This window comes from Colletotrichum acutatum, assembly GCF_030867785.1.
Source record: "Colletotrichum acutatum strain CBS 112980 chromosome Unknown BDZ83scaffold_95, whole genome shotgun sequence".
Lineage (NCBI taxonomy): Eukaryota > Fungi > Ascomycota > Sordariomycetes > Glomerellales > Glomerellaceae > Colletotrichum > Colletotrichum acutatum.
This window is the reverse complement of record NW_026849089.1, coordinates 14,250-37,161: the sequence shown is the minus strand read 5'-3', so window position 1 is coordinate 37,161 and position 22,912 is coordinate 14,250. Positions and strand designations below refer to the sequence as shown.

The 22,912-nt window shown below is 53.0% G+C and overlaps 6 protein-coding genes across 6 annotated transcripts; 3 read left to right on the top strand and 3 right to left on the bottom strand.

The window, feature by feature from the left end:
• Window positions 1-289: 289 nt before the first annotated feature.
• On the bottom strand, window positions 290-1,243 carry BDZ83DRAFT_585157 (uncharacterized protein; the record flags this gene model as incomplete). Its single annotated transcript, XM_060505825.1, has 2 exons — window positions 290-784; window positions 1,058-1,243. The coding sequence occupies 2 exons, from the start codon at window positions 1,241-1,243 to the stop codon at window positions 290-292; spliced, it is 681 nt and encodes a 226-aa protein (XP_060361521.1).
• Window positions 1,244-4,156: 2,913 nt separating this feature from the next.
• BDZ83DRAFT_460249 (pectin lyase fold/virulence factor) lies at window positions 4,157-5,637 on the top strand. The gene is made up of 4 exons (XM_060503227.1): window positions 4,157-4,387; window positions 4,464-4,513; window positions 4,569-4,907; window positions 4,973-5,637. The coding sequence occupies exons 1-4, from the start codon at window positions 4,326-4,328 to the stop codon at window positions 5,542-5,544; spliced, it is 1,023 nt and encodes a 340-aa protein (XP_060361520.1). The 5' UTR covers window positions 4,157-4,325; the 3' UTR covers window positions 5,545-5,637.
• Window positions 5,638-5,730: 93 nt separating this feature from the next.
• BDZ83DRAFT_722088 (alpha-L-rhamnosidase) lies at window positions 5,731-7,395 on the bottom strand (the record flags this gene model as incomplete). The annotated part of the gene is made up of 1 exon (XM_060512435.1): window positions 5,731-7,395. One exon carries the CDS (start codon window positions 7,393-7,395, stop codon window positions 5,731-5,733), a length of 1,665 nt encoding a protein of 554 aa, XP_060361519.1.
• Window positions 7,396-9,018: 1,623 nt separating this feature from the next.
• Window positions 9,019-10,803, top strand: BDZ83DRAFT_654733 (MFS hexose transporter; the record flags this gene model as incomplete). Its single annotated transcript, XM_060510744.1, has 4 exons — window positions 9,019-9,353; window positions 9,375-10,036; window positions 10,088-10,476; window positions 10,549-10,803. The coding sequence occupies 4 exons, from the start codon at window positions 9,019-9,021 to the stop codon at window positions 10,801-10,803; spliced, it is 1,641 nt and encodes a 546-aa protein (XP_060361518.1).
• A 4,775-nt stretch (window positions 10,804-15,578) lies between these two features.
• BDZ83DRAFT_722086 (NupC family nucleoside transporter) lies at window positions 15,579-17,576 on the top strand (the record flags this gene model as incomplete). The annotated part of the gene is made up of 2 exons (XM_060512434.1): window positions 15,579-17,225; window positions 17,295-17,576. The coding sequence occupies 2 exons, from the start codon at window positions 15,579-15,581 to the stop codon at window positions 17,574-17,576; spliced, it is 1,929 nt and encodes a 642-aa protein (XP_060361517.1).
• A 2,101-nt stretch (window positions 17,577-19,677) lies between these two features.
• On the bottom strand, window positions 19,678-21,011 carry BDZ83DRAFT_585181 (cellulose-binding family II protein; the record flags this gene model as incomplete). Its single annotated transcript, XM_060505827.1, has 2 exons — window positions 19,678-20,072; window positions 20,234-21,011. 2 exons carry the CDS (start codon window positions 21,009-21,011, stop codon window positions 19,678-19,680), a joined length of 1,173 nt encoding a protein of 390 aa, XP_060361516.1.
• Window positions 21,012-22,912: the final 1,901 nt, after the last annotated feature.

Below are 22,912 nucleotides of genomic sequence, written 5' to 3'. Positions count from 1 at the left end.
GTACCCCTCCCTCCCTAGCATCAAGGTCATGTTCATCACTTGCCAGCGCATTTCCTCTCAGTCAAGGCAATCGCAACAAGAAAGGAGTGTGGGTGTATTATCTTCTGAGTAACCAAGTTCAACCGAGATGCGCTACTATACTAAAATCAGAAAAGAACAAACGCCCTAATGCTATGCTCAAACTCCACCGTGTAATGCCATCTATACCATCTTCCATCCTCGCATGCTCATCAACCACGGTTGTCGATTCGTCTACGTATGCCCAACTCCTTGTCAACAATCCAACCCTTTAGTTGGAAGGGCAGTAGCCGATAGTGCAAGCGTCAGACTTGCAGCACCCGCGAAATCCGTTAGCGCACGACTGGAAGAAGCCGGTACCGGGTGCGCAGACAGTGGGATCAGCGTTGGCGTTGGACTTGCTCTCGGGGGTCGGGGTGGCGGTCGTCTGAGGGGCCGTCTTGGTCACCGTCTCAAAGGTCTTGACGTCCGGGCAGTAGCCAATGGTACAGGCGTCCTGCTTGCAGCACCCGCGGAAGCCGTTGGCGCACGACTGGAAGAAGCCGGTGCCGGGAGCGCAGACTGTAGGGTCGGCGGCGCGTTTTGAGGAGGAGGCGATGGCCAGGTCGGGGCAGTATCCCAAGGTGCAGGCGTCGGACTTGCAGCAGCCGCGGAAACCGTTTGAGCAGGACTGGAAGAAGCCGGTGCCAGGGGCACAGACGGTGGGATCCTGACGCTTCTCGGAGGCAGAGGTAGTAGGGCAGTAACCGAGAGTGCAAGCGTCAGACTGGCAGCATCCACGGAACCCATTGGAGCAAGACTGGAAGAAACCAGTGCCGGGAGCGCACACCGTCGGGTCCTGACGCTTCACAGAGGCCGAGGGACAGTAGCCAATGGTGCAAGCGTCCTCCTTGCAACATCCGCGGAAACCGTTCGAGCAGGATTGGAAGAATCCGGTGCCGCTAGGGCAGACGGTGGGGTCGGTGGATTGCTGGCTGGCCGAGTGGTCGGGGCTGACGGGGATGGTCTCGGCCGGAGCGTTGGCGGAGGTTCCGGTCACGCCGGGGCAGTAGCCGATGGTGCAGGCGTCGGACTTGCAGCAGCCGCGGAAGCCATTGGCACAGGACTGGAAGAAGCCAGTACCCGGTGCGCAGACCGTGTCGTCGCGCTTGGTGTTGAGGGAAGGGCTCGCCGAGGCAAGAGTTGCGACGGCAGCGAGGAAAGTGAGGACGGTGGAAAAATGCATTGTTGATTTATAGATGTGGTGGATTCGAGTTTAGATTAAGCAAAAGTTGACGATTGTGAGAGTGATGGAGTCGAGGTTTGAAGATTGAGCGATTGTCCCAAGGAAAGAGAAACCGACAAAGGAAATAAGGAAACAGGAAAGAAAAAAGAGGAAAAGACAAATGTTGAGCTGTAAACGAACTGTTTTAAGTGATTGTTGATGAGAAGAAAAGAAGAGAGGCCATATCGGAGGAGGAACCAGGTTGGATTTATAGACATCTGACAACAATTGAGATACGGATGATTTGCTCGGAAACTACTTACATCGCCATCTCTCATATTAGCCTATATCTTACCACAATCGACTGTGCGTTTAGAGGGATCTCGCAAAGAGACCGCGACGCGAGAGCAAGCCCGCCAATATCGTGACCAAGGCGTGTCGTTCCTCCTAAGCCGGAATTGGTGTGTAAATCAAACAGCACGTTGGAAGTCTGCTGCGCATACGCACCGCCCGCTGAACTCCCGAAGCTGAAAGCACGTCGCCCTACGGAATAAAGTATGGTATAGGCTATGCAAAGTGAGACGGGCATCTGCATCCCTTGCATCCAAGTGTGATGAATCCTTCTTCATCTTCTTCCCCCGGACTCGGGCCTTTCCGAGCAAATGGGATAGCTGAGAATGCAAGCTGCAGAACCTTGTGGTAGGCAGAGTATCACCGTCAGCCCCGATTAACAAACGCGATAGGCGTGCGTCGCAGGGCTGAGCTGCAACCCGAGTCTCTGCTGAGCGTCTTGGTGCCGAGGGCGGAGGGACGAGTCACCGACTAGGACGGTTCGAGTCAAGGCGAAGGCCGCCGGGAGGTGAGCCAAAGGAGTTCCGGGGGCGGCGGCGCAGTTGCACCTGTCAGACGCCAGAGGGCTGGGTCTCACAGACAGTCTCACTTGGACCTCTGGGCTCTCGTGGTTGGCCCCATGCCTTCTGCTGACATACCGCTCATTTTGCGCTGCAGTGGTAAGCTTATGTTGGCTCACGTGGATGTTGAGGGGTCGTGCATATCGAGATCTCAAGAGCTAGAGGCGGATGGATGGATGCGGAGACAAGAAGGGACAAACGGTGCTACTTTGGCAAGGTGGATTGCTCATGTAGTAGCCACGCAGCTTCGTCATCGCATGTACGAATATCAGACTTAGGAACAGACTGACAGCAGACGCGGCGTTGCAGCTGTTGCCAAGGTCCATTGACTGGATTGAGGTCACGCTTCTCTACGCAGTATCCATCTGCTCCTGGAACTTCTAACTTCTAAGGGTTGAAGTTAAGAAGCGAGACCGCTGATTAAGCCGCGTTTGCCGTCCGTCCCAGAACCCGTGATCATTGACGAACTCACTAGTGGAGGAGGTTCCGCTCCATTTTTGTGGCTCTTTGCGTGGGCGAGTCAAGTGCCGGCAGTAGCCAATAAATGGGAGTTCCTGGTCAAGGAGATCTTCATCTTGATGTTCGAACCACTGCATAGCGGGTCACATCGAGAGAGCCCTGGAAAAGCTGGAAATGATTCGTGATGGGCCAAGTCCCGAAAGAGAAGGAGGATAGAGAGAATATTCTCCGAACGGCACGCATAATCCGATGGTGGTCCCGATCTGTTGCTCCAACGTCCCCGTCTTGGCCCACGGAGCATCGCCGTTACGGCACGGCGCTTGGCAGTCCGAATGGGAGCAGTTCCAGAAGCATCGGTACTTCAGGCCAGTTCGGAGGACGGTATACGGAACTGGCATACCTGGACGTTCTGTATCTGACACGAAGGCTGCGGACACTGTTAATCAAAATAAGGACTTGGGAAATTCTCCCCCTAGGCCGTTTCGAACTTGGCCCCGGCAGTGGGATGCCGATATTTTCTCGTTGGGACGTAGGACATGATGCTGGGTAGAATTTCTGCTGCGCCTAGATCATCAGTCGTCAGCCCCCCATTTTGGATCTTGATATGATGATACCAAAAGGCGGGATGATGGTTGAGACAATTCCTTAACTTGCTGGGCAGAAGATGCGGCTGGGTCATCTCTCTTTAATCAGTCTGTGGCCCTTGCCGTGGGCAGCGTGTGCCAGACAGATGAAATATACTTTCAAGTTTCGACCGCGACGGGACGAACTGCAACCATGACGCGGCTCATCTGTGCCGTTTCCTTTTGTTTCACCAAAGCTTGCCCCAGCGCCGCTCCTGGCCGCCCCCTGATGGCCCTGGTTCGTCGAGAAGATTTGACCTTGGATTTTTGCAGAGTAGGGATGCTGAGGTAAAGCAGTCCAACAAGCAGGACCCCTGACAAAACTACCGGGGGTGAAGAGAATGGTCTGGCGGCCAGGCCCCGATAGCGCCACCACGTACTCTATTTCATACCTCTAATACCCATCCGGGACGGCATTTGAGTGAAGCGAGCTCGCTCTTGAGCCCACTGTCTGTGTTGTTCTTTTAATTAATTAACACGGCCTCAGACTCCCGGGTGCAGAGGGTTCGATTTTCGTGATTCGTCAAACAGCCACTCTCCAGAGCACCTGTTCCGTTCAATTTCCCACAAACAATGGGACGGATCGTGGGGTCGCTGGCGGAAGCGGCGTGGGCACAGCAAATGGCGAATCGACCGCAGGAGTCGAGGAATCGAGGTAAGGCTGCTGGGCCCATTGGCGGAGGAAGTTAGGGGAAATCGGAGGAGGGGATTCCTTTTCATCAGTGCCCTTTTCTTTCCAAGAGATACAAAGCGATTGTTTTCCCTGTTCATTCCGTCTTCCCATTCCGGTGCCTCGCCCTCTCATTTTCTTTTTTGCTCTTTCAGTTCTCGACGTTTCTGTCGGTATTCACTCGTTCAAAAATCTACAAACATGAAGTTCGCTTCCATTTCACTCCTTGCGCTGGGCGCTCTTATCCCGGAACTGGTCAACGCCCAGCTGTCTGGCACCGTTGGACCTACCACCAAGGCCGCTACCAAGGCCGCCAAGAAGACATGTAACATCACCAGCTACGGCGCCAAGACCGGTGCCACCGGAGACATCGGCGCGGCCCTCAAGTCCGCTTGGGACGCCTGCAAGACCGGAGGTGAGATCCTCATTCCCACTGGTGAATGGGGTCTCGGCACTTGGCAGACTCTCTCCGGCGGGACTGGTGTTTCCATCAACCTCGAGGGTACCATCTACCGCACTGGAACTGCTGGCGGCCACATGATCATCGTCCAGAAGTCAACTGATATCGAGTTCTACAGCGGCAACTCCAAGGGTGCCATGCAGGGCTATGGCTATGAATTCCACAAGCGTAAGACAGTCCCACAACAACCAATCGCCACCACACGATACTGACGATATGACAGAGGGCAGCGGTGTCTACGGACCTCGTCTCCTGAGATTCGTCTCTGTCACCAACTTCAGCGTTCATGACATTGCTCTCGTCGACTCCCCGGCCTTCCACTTCGTCATGGACACCGTCACCAACGGCGAGGTCTACAACATGATTGTCCGTGGTGGCAACCAGGGCGGTCTTGATGGCTTCAACTTGATGGCTGCCAAGAACGTGCACGTTCACGACGTCGCCGTCACCAACAAGGACGAGTGCGTCACTGTCAAGAACAAATCTAGCAACATTCTCGTCGAGAACGTCTTCTGCAACTGGTCCGGTGGCTGCGGCATCGGCTCATTGGGCGTTGACACTGGTATATTTAGGCTCCGAGAGGAATCTCTCCATTACGATGCAATCACTAACAAGAGTTGCTTATAGCCATCTCCGACATCCACTACCGCAATGTCTACACCTCCAACTCCAACCAGATGCTCATGATCAAGAACAATGGTGGTGATGGTGCCTTCCAGAACGCCAAGTTCGAGAACTTCATCGGTCACGGCAACGCCTACTCCCTCAAGATCGACTCTGCTTGGACCGGCCAGAGCAAGGTCGCCGGCAACGGTGTCGAGTACAAGAACCTGACCTTCTCCAACTGGAAGGGTACCGCCGCCAACGGTGCCGCTCGCGGTCCCGTGGTCGCCCTCTGCGCTGCCGCCGTCCCTTGCGAGAACATTGACGTGTCCGGCATCAACATCTGGACCGAGTCTGGCTCTTCCATCGTCGACAAGTGCAACAACGCCTTCGGCACCGGCCACTGCATGCGCACCGGCTCTGGAACCTACACCAGCACCGCTACCACCAAGACCGTCACCAGCTACTCCGCTGCCACCATGCCCGGCCTCGTCACCGCCGGACTCGGCATCACCAAGTCCATCGACATTCCCGCCATCCCCACCACCTTCTACCCTGGTGCCAAGCCCGCCAGTGCTCTTGCTGGCGCCGCTTAGGCGCGAGAAGGCCATGAACATGAAGCAACCAGGACCCGGCTCGACAAGAAACGAGCCGATCTCATTTTCCTGTACATACTTAACTGGAAAAGCCAAGCTGCACATATCATTCGGGAAATGATTATCAATTTTCTCTGGCGTCTATCACTTGACTCAAACTACTCTAATCACCGACTGACTGCTGTCTTACTGACTCCCGACCTGTGACTTGATCCAATACTCGTCCAAGTGACCCATCGTGACCGGTTTCGTTTCCTTGACGCCGACAAACTCTCTCAGCTTCCCCCTTAGTAGGTACGTCGGTGTACAGCTCCAAGCGTGACAGAAACTGTTGTTTCGAGCATCTCCGTAGGGACTTGCCCGAGGGTCTTCGGGGTTGTAGCACTCCCAAAAGGTGTCTGCACCGGCGCGGACCATACCTCCCCAGTAGCTGGTCATGATCTCCACACACTTATCGAACAAGCCCACGGTAGCGAGGGCATCGCACACATGGTGCCATAGGTAAGGGGTCAGGGGCTTGAGAGCGTCGGGGTGTGCAAGTGTGTTAATCAGGGCAGCCTTAGCGATTTCCTGAGGATATGCTTCTGCAAGAACAAGCCAAGATGCCGACGCAAAGCTGACCTGTCCCTTGGGGCCAGACACGAAGACATTGTCTGGAGAAAGGAACACCTTCGCTGCTTCGGTCATTTGGGCCACGAGGTCCACAAAAGGGGCATCCTTGCCGAGAACCGTGGCCAAGGAGTTAGCTGCTTTCAGACAATACAGTAGGACTCCGTGTAGTCCTGCACTATGTTCCAGCCCAGGCTGCCAGTCAAGGAACTTCCATCCTTCGCCCTTGGACTCATCAAACACGTGAGTGATAGCATCAAGATGCGTGAGAGCCCGCTTCACGCAGCCGAGGACGGTGGGCCAGAGGCTGTGGCCCGCAGCTTTGTCGCCCGATGCCACCACGTAGTCGTACGTAATGGCGGCGAATAGCGCGTCGTAGTCAACTATGTAGTCGGTCGAAGGCGTGAGCTGAGGCTGTTCAAAGATGCAAGCTGGCACAGAGTCATCTTCGCGCACCACGGCAGCAAATTGGAAGATGCAGCGCTTGACGAGGTTGAAGTCCCGGAAGGTGCTGTAGTTTGCAAGTGCTTGAAGCCGAAGATCTCCGCTCCAGAGCCGACGATCCCTTCGAGGTCCGTCCTCAAAGACGGTTTGCATGCAATCTCTCAGTGTCGATATGCTAACGTGGTCAATCTGCTGGAGGAGAGAATCGTTGAACTGCGGAGCCTCCAGGGAGTGGTTCTGGCTGATGGCGCTAACACATTGACATTTGACGTCGGAAAATGTAACCTTATATTTGGGTGAGGTGTCGATGACTTCCACTCGAAGGAAGCGGAACGAGTATCGTCGAGATAGAGAGACCTCCTCCGGGCACATGTCGATATTGATGATTTCGTCTGGAAGCCAACTGGTACTGATCCATGTCTTGACATTTTCCATACCGAGAGTTACGTCCAAAGGAGATTCGCCGAATGTGAGGCGCAACCTGCACGGGGCGTCCATGTGCGAGCCTCGGGACTCTAGTCTCATTGAGAGATATCCCACCATGTGAATACCAAAGTCGAGAATGAAGCCATCTCCTTTCCCCCAAGTCTTGGACGGTAATTTGTCAATGGGGTATTCCGCAGGTACGGCACGGACACCAAAGTATTGGCCCTCGTCTTTATCGAATGTGATGACGCGTTGAGGTGTTCGTGTCCATCGCTGTAGCTGCGGGCACAGATCATTGGCAATCTTTTCAAAGTCTCGGTTCCAGCGCGTCGGAAGCACGCTCTCGACCATGTCCTCGGGAGCATCTGCCATGGTGGGTGGATGGCTCAAAGTCGACTAGGGAGTAAGGTAGAGACTATTGTAGTACTCGGAAGGATAAGGCGCGTGATTGGGGGCTGGAAATGAACTCGAGATTTGTGTTTCGTCTGTGGTTGCCAACAAAGCATGGGTTTAGGTCCAGGTCGTTGGAAATGCTTTTGAAGACGCCACGATCCCAAACAGAATCCATAAACGCTTCGGTGTGACAACCACCCGAGAAGGGCAATCCAAAGCACCGAAGCTCGAGATGAGGGGAATGTGGCTGACGCTTCTGATTGCTCAATCGGGACTTTTCAGACCCATGGCAATGTCGGCGTGGAGACCATTTCTGGGGCCGGTGCGGGGATATACCGAGGAAGAGTCAGGATTCATGACAAGCTGAATCGACAAGCGTCTGGAACTCCAATGGCCCAGGTCAGCTGGAGGCAAGAAGAGGGTTCAACAACGGCAGAACTACGGATGAGCTGCGGGCAGACTAGCATAGTCTTCGTTTCGTAAGGTCCTTGTTCTGGTTTTGCAAAAGCCTTTGACTCCTTGGCGGCACCATTAGATCGAGGAACGGCCCCAAGCTAGAAGAGGCTCCTTTACGCAGATGCCGAGCTGCCACAAGTTCACAATACGCCTGCTCTCGCGATTTGCTGAACACAAGGGCATATCGTTCTCGATGCTGGAACATGGCGATTGTCGGTCGTCTCAAGAAAAAAGAAGCATGTCCAAGCACAACTTCCATCACAACAATAACCACCACCGCCTAGGTCCCAGAAACTCGCAGCAACCCGCGATTCTGATGATGCTCAGGTCAAACCCCCGCATCTTTCATCTGCATTTTTTCATGCACGAGCCGGGGTATAGCCGTGTCTGTGGGGTCCCCAGACTACACTACCGAAACGGCGGGTCATTGTCACCTTTGGCCCAGGCCAGAGTCCATGTCCAGACCTGACCACCACTGGCGTGCGTGACTGGCATCGGCACCAAGTCCAAGTTCATCTTATGGCTCAGTCTGGCTGTCACTCTTTGGGTTAGCAGCCATTCAGTCACAACCAACCAAAGCTCTCAGGTTATTCTTCGGGACATAGACTGACTCGGGAGGCTGTCTACCGCGCCGCGCTATTGACAACCTCCCTTGGTCCCAGGTCAACACTTGCCGGCAACATGGCCGAGCCATCAGTGAAACGCACTCCCACGGCTCCCACCATGCAGACAGCCCGGCCCCTCCCCCGCAAAAGTCAACCAAATGGTTGGGTGAGGAGGCGGGCCTACCTCCAGGACCATCACGCCTGACCTCGGACCTGATGAGGAATGCCACCAGGGAGAAAGGGGGCTTGCGCTATAGACTATGGGTTATTGTCGGCCGATCATTGAGACGACGTTGATCCGAAGAAGTGCCTACAACTGCCTCCATCTGAAATGCTTTTGAAAAGTTCTAGACAATAAGAACCGGGGACGTTCCCGGCTTTGTTACACCTTGCCCTAGTTCCCCAGTCTCGAACTCCTCAACTTCCCCAGATCGTCGGTGCTTCCCCAGATTTTCTCTCAACTTTAAGTTGTTCGGCCCGAGGTTTTTAAACATATTCGACACTTCCATTTCCTCTCTCAGAGCTGACAGGAACGGCGATCATGGACGACAAACACCTTGAGGCGCACCCGACGTCAATCGTCGATAAGGACGACATCGCCGCGGCCAAGGGCGAGCACGTAGAGGAAATCGGCCACGCCGCGACGGCAGAAGATCACGACGAAACTGTTTTACAAGCCATCAAGAACCAGCCGTGGGCGTTTGTGTGGTGTATTTACGCCATATACGTCCTCGTCCTCACCAGCTTTGACAACCAGGCGGGAGGAACAGTCATTGGAATCCCCCAGTTCCGCAAGGATTTCGGTTCCGAATTCAATGGCAACTATGTTCTCCCCGCAAAGTGGCAATCTGCCTACAGCGGAGCCCCTGTCGCATCGTATGTGCACTGTTCCTATAGCTTCCCGTCACGAGCTAACGTTACTCTCCATCACAGTGCCGTCGTTGGATCCCTCGGTGCTGGCTGGGTGGCCGACCGCATCGGCCGCAAGTGGACTTACTTCATCAGCTACGCCTTCATCTTTGCAGGCATCACTTGCGAGACGGTAAGCACCACCAACGAGATCTTCTTCGCGGGCAAGTTCATTGCCGGATTTCCCATTGGCGCTTTCATCACAGTCAGCATGACATACATTGGCGAGATCGCGCCCCTGGCTCTCCGCGGTATCTTGACCGCCGCTGCGGCCATCGCCTTCACCATTGGTCCTTTCATCGTCAGCCTGGTTGTCAACGAGACTGGAACTAGAACCGACCGCTGGGCTTACCGCACAATCTTTGTGTCCCAATACGGCATCAGCGGCGTCGGTGCCCTCTTGCTGTTTTTCATGCCCGAGTCACCGTGGTGGTTGGTTAGCAAGGGCAAGATGCAGAGGGCTGCCAAGTCTCTGAGCCGTCTTGGCTACGATGCGGTCCAGGTCGAGAAGCGCCTATCTGTTATTACTCTCACCCTTGCTGAGGTACGCAAGGAGACCGACGGCGCCAGCTTTGCTGAGTGCTTCCGCAAGTCCAACCTTCGCCGTACCATCATCTCAGTCGCACCTTTGAGCATCCAGGCTCTGTGCGGTACGTTATTCGTGTCCTTTCACAATCCTGCCCTTGACTGACTCTGTTTAGGTGTATTCTTCGTTGCATCGTACTCTACCTACTACCAGCAACTGGCCGGATATAGCACAAAAGAGAGTTTTACGCTGGCTATCGTGCAGCAGGTAATGTCCATGCTCGGTAACGTAACCGCATGGTTCCTCATTGATCGAGTTGGTCGCCGCGGCCTCACTCTCTGGGGGATGTGCATCTTGACAGTCCTTCTCATGATTACTGGTGGTCTTGCGGTGGCTGCCACACCTGGTGCCGTCAAGGGAACCGTCGCACTGCTGCTGGTGTACTGCTATATCTACAACGTCACTATTGGAGCCACGGCCTATTCTCTCTTGACCGAGGTTGCAACTTCGCGTCTCCGTGCGAAGACTGCCTCTATGGCTTTGGCTTTGCAAAACAGTCTCTTCGTAAGTCAAATCCTGCCACCAAATATCATTCTTGATCTGGTTGAAATATGGAAACTAATCCCTTCTTTCCAGACCATGTGGGCCTTTGTTATCCCCTTCCTTTTCAACCCAGATCAAGCCAATCTCGGTGCCAAGGTGGCCTTCATCTTTGGCGGCCTTTCCATTCTATCCACTGTCTATCTCTGGTTCTATCAACCCGAGGTTGCTGGACGGTCTTACGAAGAGCTTGATGAGATGTTCATCAAGCAAATCCCAGCACGGAAGTTCAAGGGCTACAAGACAGAGGTACAGGAGAAAAGTGAAAGGGCAGTTGCTCAACAGCAATGATCTGTCACAGTTCATTGATCTTTGACCTGATGTAGTCAAGATGACTCCAGGGGCGCAGTAGTTAGACGACGATTGATTTGATTCTCAAAAGGATTTCCGAGCAGGCGGGAAGTGCCAGACATCAGAATATAGTACTCAATGGAACTCCTCAAGACCACGCGAGTTTCCGCTACTAATGACGCCAATAACGCCTCATAAAAGGCAAGTGAAGTAGCTATCAATACTTAGTAACGTTCAGGAGACATATTACCCCATCTTTAATAATAATTTCTACTCGTATATCAGGAGAAAAGTCGGTTTATCTTCTGCCGGCACACCCAGGTGGAATTGAAGACATTTATCGACTAAAGTCGTTCTGCAACATCTTGCCTGTAAGCGTTTCCAAGTCATACTCCAGGCAATGACGCTAGTCTGAACCGGATACTGATAATTCAATGTCTAGTCTAGCCTCGGAGCTCTCTGGTCCTTTGGCGCTTCGTGTCTTTCACGGATCACGCCGACCTGCGTCACCCCAGATAATGATGAAGGCGCCGGCTAGCCGATTTTTGACATAATTGCTACCAAATTCCACTACTAGGAGATCGCTGCTCGCCTCATCTGTTGCTCTCCTTGAATCACCTCGGATACAAGGCCATAGCCGATACCAGTCGACCTGTCTCGCAGCCTCTCAGGTATCATTCTGGTCAATTTCTGGGTGCAACCTCATTGGAATAAGGCACCTACTTGGAATAGCTTACATAGAATTCAATCTCTGCATCGCCGGCTCTCATAAGACTCTGCATGTGCCACCGGAGCGACTGTATCTCGTTGCCCTTATTTAATTGGCAAAAGAGAACCTTTGTTGCACGTGATTTCCACGGCACTCACCAGTTGTAGGCATCGCCATTCGCCAAAAGGAGATTCAACGGTACGGCCCGAGGGATTTGTATTAGAAAGGAGTTCGTGGGATCTTAGGACGGAGGCCTGTCCCTTCGCGATCAGTGTGACTAGCGCACATACAGGATGCGCTTTCAGGAGGTTGGTGATGGCATCATCTCAGCAATACCGACTTTTTCATCCACATCCTGGAGAAAAATAAGTGGATAAATTACAAGAACGGAAATGACGTAACGATCATCGAATAAAATCACTTGAACTCGAATGGCAAGTGGGATTTCGTATCCTCATAAGAAGACTGTCATGTTGGCTAGAAAATCCGCTTTGGCAGCTGTTACAAACTTACGCGTGTTTTGCAAGGATCATAGTACGTAGGAGGTCAGGTTTGGGGGGGAATGGAGCCTGTACGGATAGATGTCGATTCGTGGGAAACTGATCGTGCATCTGTGTGTGGACTTGACCGTAGGTATGTACAGACACCATCGAATAAACAGGGTTTACTCTGTTTCCCAGTAGCCAAGAGTAAGACCCAGCTTGCCCGTCATGTGCTTGCTGTATGTGTCCGAATATCCGGGAGTGGAGTCGCGACTTTCTAAGGCACTCTGCGAATGCGGCGGTCCGCGATGTTGGATCTGGGGGCGGAGACCACACGTGGTAGCATCTCTGGATCCGCGGTCTTTTACTGACCCAGTTGCGCAGCTAACTAGCCCATTGATAATCATTTCCGTTCTCAATGCGGGAGCCGACGGGGATGCTGGACATATCCCTTTCTCGCATACTGCATCGAAGGCGACACAATGTCAAGTCCCCAGCCCATTAGTATTACTCTTTCTGATAATGGTCACTTGGCTCTTCCGTAACGGGCATCGAGGGATCAGTCTTGCGCGCGCAAAGACTCGATTGTAGATAAATGGCTGTCGGAGGACAGCGAAGGAGCCAGGCTGATGAGCTGTGAGCCAGGCTCAGTTTCGCATTGGCGTCGTCGGAGCTCACCTTAAGCTTATCATCAGAAACACTTCACGTGCCTGTAAAGAGTACAGAGCTATGCTGTAGTCCCCAGGTTCCCAGCCAACAGACTCGATTAGAATGGCGGAGCCGACCGAAGCTGAAAAGCGAAAGGCATGGCACTTTTGTGCTGGGCCAATCTCGACAGCCGAGTCGCACGCGCTCGTTGACTGGATTGGGCACACAGATACGACGGCTGCAATGCGCAACCTAACAGGCCCGACAACCTTGCTCATGTTCCCCAGGGTGGCGTGGAGCACATCCTCTGCCCGCCTGGCACCCTTAGTGCGCGCACTAAGACGCGGATGCTGAAGCATGGGAGTGAGAGGGGGGGACAGACTGGGGATGCCAGATGCGCCCAGGCCCAGGCCCTTTTGTGTTGGTCAACTTGGTGCTCGTGCTCAAGAGGAACTTTGAACTTCTCGTCTGACAGTGACGGTCTGGCAGATATTCATCCCCAGGTCCCGTCTTCTCGGCCCTGTCCGACGACACAGGACCAACCCAGGAACTGAGGGCACCGATAGAGAGGGCTGGGGAAAGCCCAAGATTGACTTTCTGCCGACACTACCTATCTACCACCCTCCAATAACCTGCACTTCCTCTATCAACTAAATCGCAAGAATGCGGTCCGGGCCAGGAATCCCAAGCATAGGGCTCGCTTACTGCTTGCAATTACGAATGACAGGGCTAGCTCGCCAATCTTGGCTTTTCATTTCGCCTCATTGCTCCAGCAGTGCGCATGGCGGAAGGGCACATTACTGAGAGACCAATTGAGCATCCGCATCCGCACGAAATCGAAGTGAATACCTGCGGAATCAGTAGTAGGGATTGCTCTTATCGTTTATCTTTCAGTACTATATCGCAAGGTGAGCAGCCATGCGTCTCTTTGGCAGCAGGTCAAAATCCTGTGCCTCAATCAAGCATCAGACATTGATTGATACTTTGATAGTACGTCTCGAGCAGGTGTCAACTGTCGAGGTTTCGCATCTCAACCTGTGCCGTGGGCTTGCTGGGTCACCGGCCTCTAGCGGCCCTTTCGATCCATGGCTTGTGGCGCCGCGACGACTGATGCAGCTATCGCCAGCCAGTCCCGATTCTCCGCATGTCTCCGTGTCTTTCTGACAGCTTGGGGGTCACTTCGTGCGCCTCTTAGGGTCTTGGGCGTCGGCCCCTTGGCCATGTCTGCGCCCAGCAGAGCGGAAGGATCTGCCACACACCTTTCCATCGTACAGAAACAGGCCCGGTCTTGAGCCTATCAGGAACCCCTTAATGATCAGTCAAAGACACCGAACGCCATCCCCGGGAACCCGCTGCCTCGACATTATTGGAGGCACCGCAGTCTCAGATCCTTTAGACGACGGTGCTCCGTACTTTGTCCGGGTACCTTCGAGTCTACGGAGTACAATTTCGCTGGCCGCTGCTATTGCTTAGCCGTGATACCTGACAACAGAAGGAACGAGCAGATCTCATCATGAGATGGATCCAGGGCCATGATTCGTGCGTGGACTCGGCCGACGCGTCTCGCCCACGAGTTCGGCCAGTCTCGATCCTTGCCGGGACCGCCAATCGTTTGTCCAACGAACTCGGCAACCTTTTCACACCCACACGCTAGCCCTGCCCTTTTGCTAGACCATTTCTCCTACGTCCAGTCCCGTCTCTTCAATCTCAGTCGACTCCACTGCAAGTATCCATCGTTCCATTAACCTTCCAGAACCGGAAGCACGCCGTTAGCTTTGCCACTCACGTCGAGAGCTAAAGGTCTTGGCCCGGCTCTGATCGAGAGTCTGTGCCGTTGGGTGCGGCGACTATCCCTGTCCAGCTACTGTCAAAATGCAGAAAATCAAAAAAAAATTACATTCCTTATCGCAAGCACACCGAGCAACAATCAAAGGGTTCCCAAGACCGAACTTTTCTGATTAACCCAACCGGTATCTTGACCCCGTCGACTTAGAGTATCGGTGGGCCTTGGCGTACGCGAGTGGGTTTGGTTTCGATTGCTTGACAGATACTTTTCCCGTCACAACACCGTCTGTCTGCCCCAAGTGGCCGGCAATAGCTTCACCAAGGGTCCCAAAACCTGAGAGAGTACCAATAGCGTCGTACTGCCAGGAATCAAGACCAAAATGTGCTGCTGATAGACCCCAGAGTATTCGTATGGTCCGCCAGTCTGGCACTTCACGAGAACCGTCGGCGGCCGGCCCACACAGATTGGGCGGCTTGCCACTCCCTCGTCTGCCCTGTCTCCAAAGATATCGTCTTACCTACTCTTTCAATCTGCTCCAATCTCGTCCCTGATTCTCGCGTTGGCGTTCTTCGGACCTGCTCCCCTCCCACACTCCCTTGCTACACCCTGGCCACCCAGTATCTCTGGTACAGTAGTTGTTCGTCAATTCCACACCCGTGAACCCTGTCGCCCATCCCATCCCGCACCCCTCGTTGGCTAGCCGTTCGTCCAGAATCTGGGTCAATCCACCGAGATGGGCACCGAACCGCATGAGGGTTTCCTCCTCCACACCACAAGGGCGGCGAACTCCATCCTGTCCTGGTTGCTGATAAGGTCGACGAGTCGTAGGCATTGCTTTACTTGCCTAGCCTAGCCTCGGCACTACTTTCGGATTTCTTGATCGTCGCACTGGGGCTTTTTAAAGAGAGCTTCCCCTCGAGACTCATCCATTGTAAGGGTCTTGTCTCGTGCAGCTGCTTCTCGAGTCTCTCGCCGTCAACCTCCCTAAAGTACGCCAGGGCGCCTTCAACTGCGTAGCCCACGGTCTCCTCGTTACGGCAGACCACTGAAAGGACTGGTTGTCAAGCCGCTCAACGCTCCTTCAGCCCTACCTTTCTCCCATCTATTTCTCTCTTTATCGGTGCGCTTTCAAGAAGCATATCCTGCTGCCATGTCTTCCCAGGTCACCGAGGTCAACCAGACCACCACTACGGCCGGGAGCACGCCACCCCGTCGCAACTCGGACCCGGCGCTGGAAATTCACAACCAGCACCAGCATCAACATCTGCACCACAGCGCTCGTGTTGATGCCAAGGGTCACGACGACAATGTAACCTACACCAGGACCGGAGAGACGACCGTTCCGCACCAGAGCCACCTACACGAGCACTCTGTCCAGCCCCACGACATTGAGAAGGGCGACAAGCTCAGCGGGCCCCCTGATTACGATGGCGAGAAGACTGGCGTCGTGGCCTCCAACGATGAGGAGGAGAAGAAGCCCTCTAAGTTCAAAACCTTCTACCGCAAGTTCAAGTGGGTTTTCCACCTCATCCTCTTCTGCTTCTTCACCGGCTGGTGGATTGCCTCGCTCGTCGAGCACCGCAACGACAAGAACTGGGTCATTCCGTTCCTCGTTTGGCTCTGCATCTCTCTCCGCCTCCTCTTCTTCTACGTCCCGAGCTCCTACGTCTCCCGGCCGATCAAGTTTGTGTGGCAACACACTGCTCTCGTTATCTACAACGCCATTCCTGCCAAGTTCCGCACTATAGCCGGTGCTGCCGTGACGCTCGCTGTCATGCTCGTTGGCTCTTTCGTCTCGGAGGAGTCGGCCGACAACAACCGCGAGAACCGTGCCGTTTCCATCTTCGGTCTCATCGTCATCCTGGCCTGCTTCTGGATAACTTCGAACGATCGCAAGCGTATCAACTGGCGTCCCGTTATTGGCGGTATGCTTTCGCAGTACATTATTGCGCTTTTTGTCCTTCGTACCGGCGTCGGTTACGACATTTTTAAGTTCATTGCGGATCGAGCTGGTGACTTGCTTGGCTTCGCCAACCAGGGAACAGCCTTCCTCACTGCTGAAAGTGTGCTTGACCTTCACTGGTTCATTACTGGCGTCATTCCTCCCATCATCTTCTTCGTCGCCATTGTCCAGGTCCTGTACTTCATCGGCTTCCTCCAGTGGTTCATCGGCAAGTTCGCAACCTTCGTCTTCTGGGCTCTTCGCGTGTCTGGTGCCGAGGCTGTCGTCGCTGCTGCCACTCCCTTCATCGGCCAGGGCGAGTCTGCCATGTTGGTTCGTCCTTTCGTCCCTCATATGACCAAGGCCGAAATCCACCAGATCATGACTTGCGGCTTCGCGACCATCTCTGGTTCCACTCTCGTCGCCTACATCAACTTGGGTCTCAATGCCCAGGCCATGGTGTCATCCTGCGTCATGTCAATCCCTGCCTCTATTGCTATCTCCAAGCTTCGCTACCCCGAGAAGGAGGAGACTTTGACTGCTGGAAAGGTCGTCATCCCTGATGACGATGAGCATGAGGCCAAGAACGCTATCCATGCTTTTGCAAACGGTGCTTGGTTGGGTATCAAGATTGCCGGTACCATTGTTGCATCGATCCTGTGCATCTTGGCCTTCATCGGTCTCGTTGATGGTCTGCTGACCTGGTGGGGTGGCTACATCAACATCAACGACCCTCCTCTGACTCTCAACCTGATTACCGGTTACATCTTCTACCCGGTTGCGTTCCTCCTGGGTGTTCCCCGTAACGGCGACCTTCTCAAGGTTGCCCGCTTGATCGCCCTCAAGGTTATTGCTGTAAGTGCAACCCCTCAACTGAATGTTGCTTGACCACTTGACTTCAGGTACTGACTGGTATGTGAATAGAACGAGTACGTTGCCTTCACCGAAATGAAGACGCCCGAGTACCTCGATCTCTCTCCCCGTTCACAGCTCATTGCGACCTATGCCCTTTGCGGTTTCGGTAACATTGGATCCCTTGGTATTCAGATCGGTATCCTTGGCCAGCTAGCCCCTAGCCGTGGTGGCGATGTCAGTGCCATGGCAATTTCTGCGCTCATTTCTGGCGTCATGTCGACTCTGACGTCGGCCGCTGTTGCAGGCCTCGTTGTTACCCACCAAGTAACGAACCTCGCTGCTAGTGCTTAGGTCACTGGTTGGCCTTGAGAATCCGAGCTGGATGGATGTTTCCGTTCGATGGACATGAAGAGAAAATATGACTAAAAGATGTACGATGTTGAGGAAGAAATGTGCTTGTAAAGCGCCGGTTGATGAGAGAAGAATATACAGAGTAGTTAATAATACCCAGTGCATCTGCCAGCAAGCGAGCTGGACAATGTAACTCGAAATATCGACCAAGCATGAACTCAGGTAGAAACAAGGTGTCAAGGAGTCCTCATATACCACTGTTGTCCGATTGGCAAAGACGTGATTAAAGACTGTCTTGCGCAATCCGTACTCTTTAATAATGCAATCCTCCCAAAAGTTTTCTCATGTTCTAGCATTTTGCCCCGCCGCCGTCTAAATCCGGCTGATCTCCGTGAGTCAGGCCGAAGTAGTACCCGCTATCCCAAGCCTCATTGGATCCGCGTCAAGCAAAGAATTTTGCGTACCAGGGACGACAGGCATAAACCCGCCGGTCTCCAGCGGGCGTCGGCGCCGGCCGCAGGCAGCAAGAACGGGTTCGTGACTGGCATTTGAGCCTCATCTTCCTCGGCCTTTGCTGTTTATGAAGCGTAATAAGAATTGCCAACCAGTTGTTCTCAACTGCGACTAGGAATTCTCCATGCTTCACACATTCAGCTTGGTGCTTCTGGCTTCAGTCGCTTGTCACCGGTCGGAAGTTTCTAAAGTGGGCCGGGGCCGCGATGGAGCCTGTTCTCAGTCAAGGGAGAAATCACACGACGTGCCATCAACCCCGTCTTGAGCCGCATCCAGAGTTCAGGCGCATGAGTTTCTTCAGCCAAGAGATTTGTGACCTCCGCTGAGATATTTGTTTACTTCAAGCTTTGTTGCTCAGCAACGTCCAGTCGAGTGCTGAATGGCGTCAGTACATAGTCTTCTATTTTATACCAACGCCAATCCCCCTTTGAACTTCGATTGAGTGCATCAGCGAGAGATATTACCATATTAATACGGAACAACGTAATATAATAAGTGGTTCGTTCCTGCCCCGAGTGGGAATGTACTGACGCCATTCAGCACTCGATGGGATGCTTACTTCGGAAACACACTACAACGATCCTGCTACCAGAAGGCCTCGGGCTCCTGCGTCAAATGTCGTATATTGCTGCGTGGCGTGGATTTAAGGTCTGTCGAAGGGATGGATGCGCGAGAGTTGCGTTCCACAAGACAGCACACTCTCCGTAACTATTTCATAAAATGGGTATCGATCTTTGACTGTGGAGATCTGACTGACTTCGGTTTGCTTCGGTAAACATTGGGTACTGTAGACTTCATGGGCCGATCAAGGTCAGCCCAGGCGAGATCCCATATGCTCTATCAGCAACAACTGGAATAACAGTATGATAATTGGTAGTCATAAGGCTGGATACCAACCTCATCTCACACATAGCAGAGTAATACTGAGCGAAATACCGGCTATGTACGCGCTCCTACATGCTTTATCTGAGTTACATCCTGATTATCTCCAATACCTCAACGTAATTTGAGCTACTGTTCCCGCAAGCAGACATCACGTCTTACCCGCTACCTTGCGTATCGCGAGAGCATCCGCCAGTGTTTTCATGTTCGTGTAGATGTTGCCGAGAATATAATCGCAGAACCGCCTTCGACTTTAAGCGTCAGACGTCAAACTTCAGGAGTAGCGCCAAAGATCAGCAAGCGGCTGCTTTGGCCGGAGTATTATTTGCTCGCACTCGTCGAGTCATCGATGAAAACTACCGCAATGCTTAGTACCCACACAGTGATCGGGCTGAGTCCCAGCCTCACCTGGAAATTTGATAATGATTCCACATAAGTAGTCATGGTTGATGTATCACGTGGAAGTGGGAGAAGAAAAACAAATGGGGTCAGTAAGACAGTGAGACGGTGTTGATCATATACATATATGTACGGAAGAAAATGAGACCTCAGGGGTCGAAAAATGCCTATAGACAAGAAGTCCTCTTGGGAAGTTGAAAAGGTTAACTGCATGTGTCCAAGCATTTAGCCAACAAGGAGCTATGGGAAATTTGATGTAGCGTGGGTATGCAGTTCGAACACGCCGAGGATGTATGTAGCATCATATTCATGCAGAGAGGCACTGGGAATACCACTCGTTGGTCTTGACACACTGGAAGCCGGAAACGCACGCTGTGGTGCCGGTATAACCAGAACCACCGCACTGAGCCCAAGCGCCAACGGTTGCTCCAGAATTAGCGGGTTGAGTTGAGACGGCAGCGGCAGTGGTAGCGGCAGCGGCAGCGGGAGCAGTGCTCAGTGCCTTGGCGGTGGGCTTGGCGGACGCAGTGCTCGCGGGGGCAGCAGAGCCGGAGGAACCAGAGCTCGAGGTGCCGGACTGCCATCCGCGTTCACGGGAGAGCTCGTACCACCAGTTGCGGAGCATCCATCCGTCGAAGTCGGTAATCTGAGCGGCAGATCCAGCGAGCATAATGAAGCTGGTGACACCGGTCGGGGTCCAGTCTGTATTAGGGTCAGCATTGACACGGACGATTGAGTGTATGCGTTTGGGTCTCATGTCGGTAAACTGAGGATTGTATGAGTCACCACGTACCGTAGACTGAAGAAAGAGATTTGTTAGCAAAGCACTTGTGAGGGAAGTCATGGGAAATAATCAAACTCACAGTCATCAAGGCCATAAGTGTGTCCAATTTCGTGCTGAAGGATGTGGGCACTGGCAGAGTCAAGGGCGCCCATGAAGTACTCGCGACCAATACGCTGACCCCAGTCGCCGCCAGCACCACCGTTCATGCCATCGGTGAGCCAGAGAGACTGGTCGTAGTGCCGGTCAGCACCAGCCGCGCACTTGCTGTAGTCGCCATTCTGGTTGAAGAAACGACCGCAAGACTCAGCGCACTGGGGGATCCCTTCGGCGTCCTTGTCAGTGTAGACTTGGATGCCAGTTGTAGAACCCTGAAGAAGGCTTTTGTCACGAACGGCCCAACCGACAACGTTGACCTTAATGTCGGTGTAGGGGAAGTTATCATAGCCATAAAGCCACTTGTACCAGCCTTGGTGGGCAGTGTTGAGGGCCTTGGCGACTTGAGTGCGCTGAGCCTCTGTGACAGAAGCACTCGATTCCCAGCGGACACAAACGTTGATGGTGCCCTTGGTGGCGATGACTTGGTCCCAACCGTAGTTCTTGAAGCCGAAGAAATTAGAGTAGGTGCTCTTGCAGTGATCCCAGACTTCTTTGAGGGGAGTGACGATGTTGGAGGGAGGGCTCCAGCCAGATTGTCTCTTGATGGGACGGTTACGAGGCATATGCTCAAAGGTTCGGGCCTGAACGGGAGCGAGGGCCTGCCACACAGATCCGTCAAGGTCGGAAGTAGTTGAGATGTTCATAGCTTGGGAAGAGGCCGCAAGCGCCACAACGGCGGCAGATGTGGTAGAGAAGCGCATGGCGATAGATGAGAAAGAGAGAAGATTGACAATGTACTAAAGGAAAGAAGTGAATTTGGATCAAGAACGAATGACAAGACAAGTTGGTACCAAGGACCTTGTGAAGCTGAAAATGGATGGACATACGAGGAAAGTTTAGACGGGAAGCACCCAAAGATATACATAAACATCAACACCAAACTCCTTAATTAAGTCATCTTCGTATCAATCCAACCGAGAATTCCAAGACTCCACCTGTTTACTGAGAATGTCGAATTGATTGCTAATTCGTGTATCTACCGTGTTGGCGGCCATGGCCAAGACTTTCAACGTTCCCATTTGCTTTTCCTTGTGTCCTCGGAGCATTAAGGCCTCCGTATTCAGAATCGAATGCGTTTGCTCCGACTAAATCCATTGGCGGGAGAATAAGTCAGCGGGGACTGAGTGACGATGGAAGATTAAGGACCGCTTTAAGGGTGGCGTCGGGTGTCCAAGTTGGGAAACAAATCCTACGGCGTAAAGAGGGGCTTACTGGAAGTCCTGCCTTTCTCGAATGGTTGGGCCGGAGATAAATAGCGCCAAGGCTGAGTGAGCAATCCTGGTGTGACATGCGGGTTCTGAATAGAGCACACAAGACTTGAGAAATCCGGGGTAGGGCGGACATGCATGCGGTGCTAAGGGGATGTTCAGTATCCGTAAGAGGCTGAGGTATCTGCCGTGAGGTGTTATTGGCATAGAAACACGGCTTTTCATGGGCGCAAGACTAGCTCGAGGACGGCTTTGTGTTACATTTACCCGTGGATCTTGGGGTCGTCCTAACTGTCACCAAGACCCGATGTTTACACTAACGGACACAGAGGATGTTCTGTGTTTTCGGGTCGATCATCCGACCAAGAAAACAGACTGCCAGGACTCAGCTGGATGATGTGGACTCTAATTAGAGGGGAGAAGGGCAGAAAAGCAGCCCATAGACGATTCAGACGGGGCGGAGAGCACTTTCAACCCCATCGAGAACGAGTAATGGTGAAACAGACGATTAGAATTTGCGGGACTGACATCCACGAACCTGGTAGTTCCCTGGTCATTGCTTTTTAGTCACGTTACATAAACCAAGTGTGCCGGCATGAAGTCCCATCTTGGCAGCTCCATGGCCGAATTTGGATGGAACTCGGCGGTAGAGCGATTCCAGGCTCTTGGCGTCAAAATGGGTTCCTCTTCATTGCACGATTCGCTTGGCCCAAGCAGACCAAAACTCGTCAACGCCCATGCGTACATGAACATTGTTTCGCTATCCACGCCCAGTTGTAGTAGTAATATCCATGGGAAACGTTGCGATATATTTGTAAGATTTTGGAAAAGTGTATGGCCTGTGTGATACAAATTTCAGACGCACAAATTGATGCAGATAATCGTCTTGTACTTGGTAGGGCTGACTATGTGTGCAACTCCCGGAATTTCCGACACCATCGGCAGCTTAGCTGGGTTGGAAAAAGATGTTGAACGATCTTGATGCTCTGCAGCCATGTTGTAGTAGTAGGAGTAGTGGTCGTCGATCAGCCTCATGAACTCTATTCCGTCCGACGCCCAGTAGGTAGTCGACATTCCACGTGTGGTCTTGCAATTAAGCATAATGCTTGACATTTTCCCGACCAGACTTTCACGCAGCGGCTCTCGATAAAGTTAGGCTTCTCCGTTGAATCCGGAATCCGAGTGCGAATGCCCCACATCGACTGCATTTAATCTACACTAGTGTAATAATGATCAAACTCGAACGTCAAGGGGTTTCCCCTATTGAGGGAGGGAATCATTGACTATATACCAATCACAATTGCACGTAAACGGAAACTCCCCGGGCTTAGAGGCGGGGATAGTTAAGGGATACGAGATGCATGGGTCGAGACCAGGGAAAACCTCACTCAATG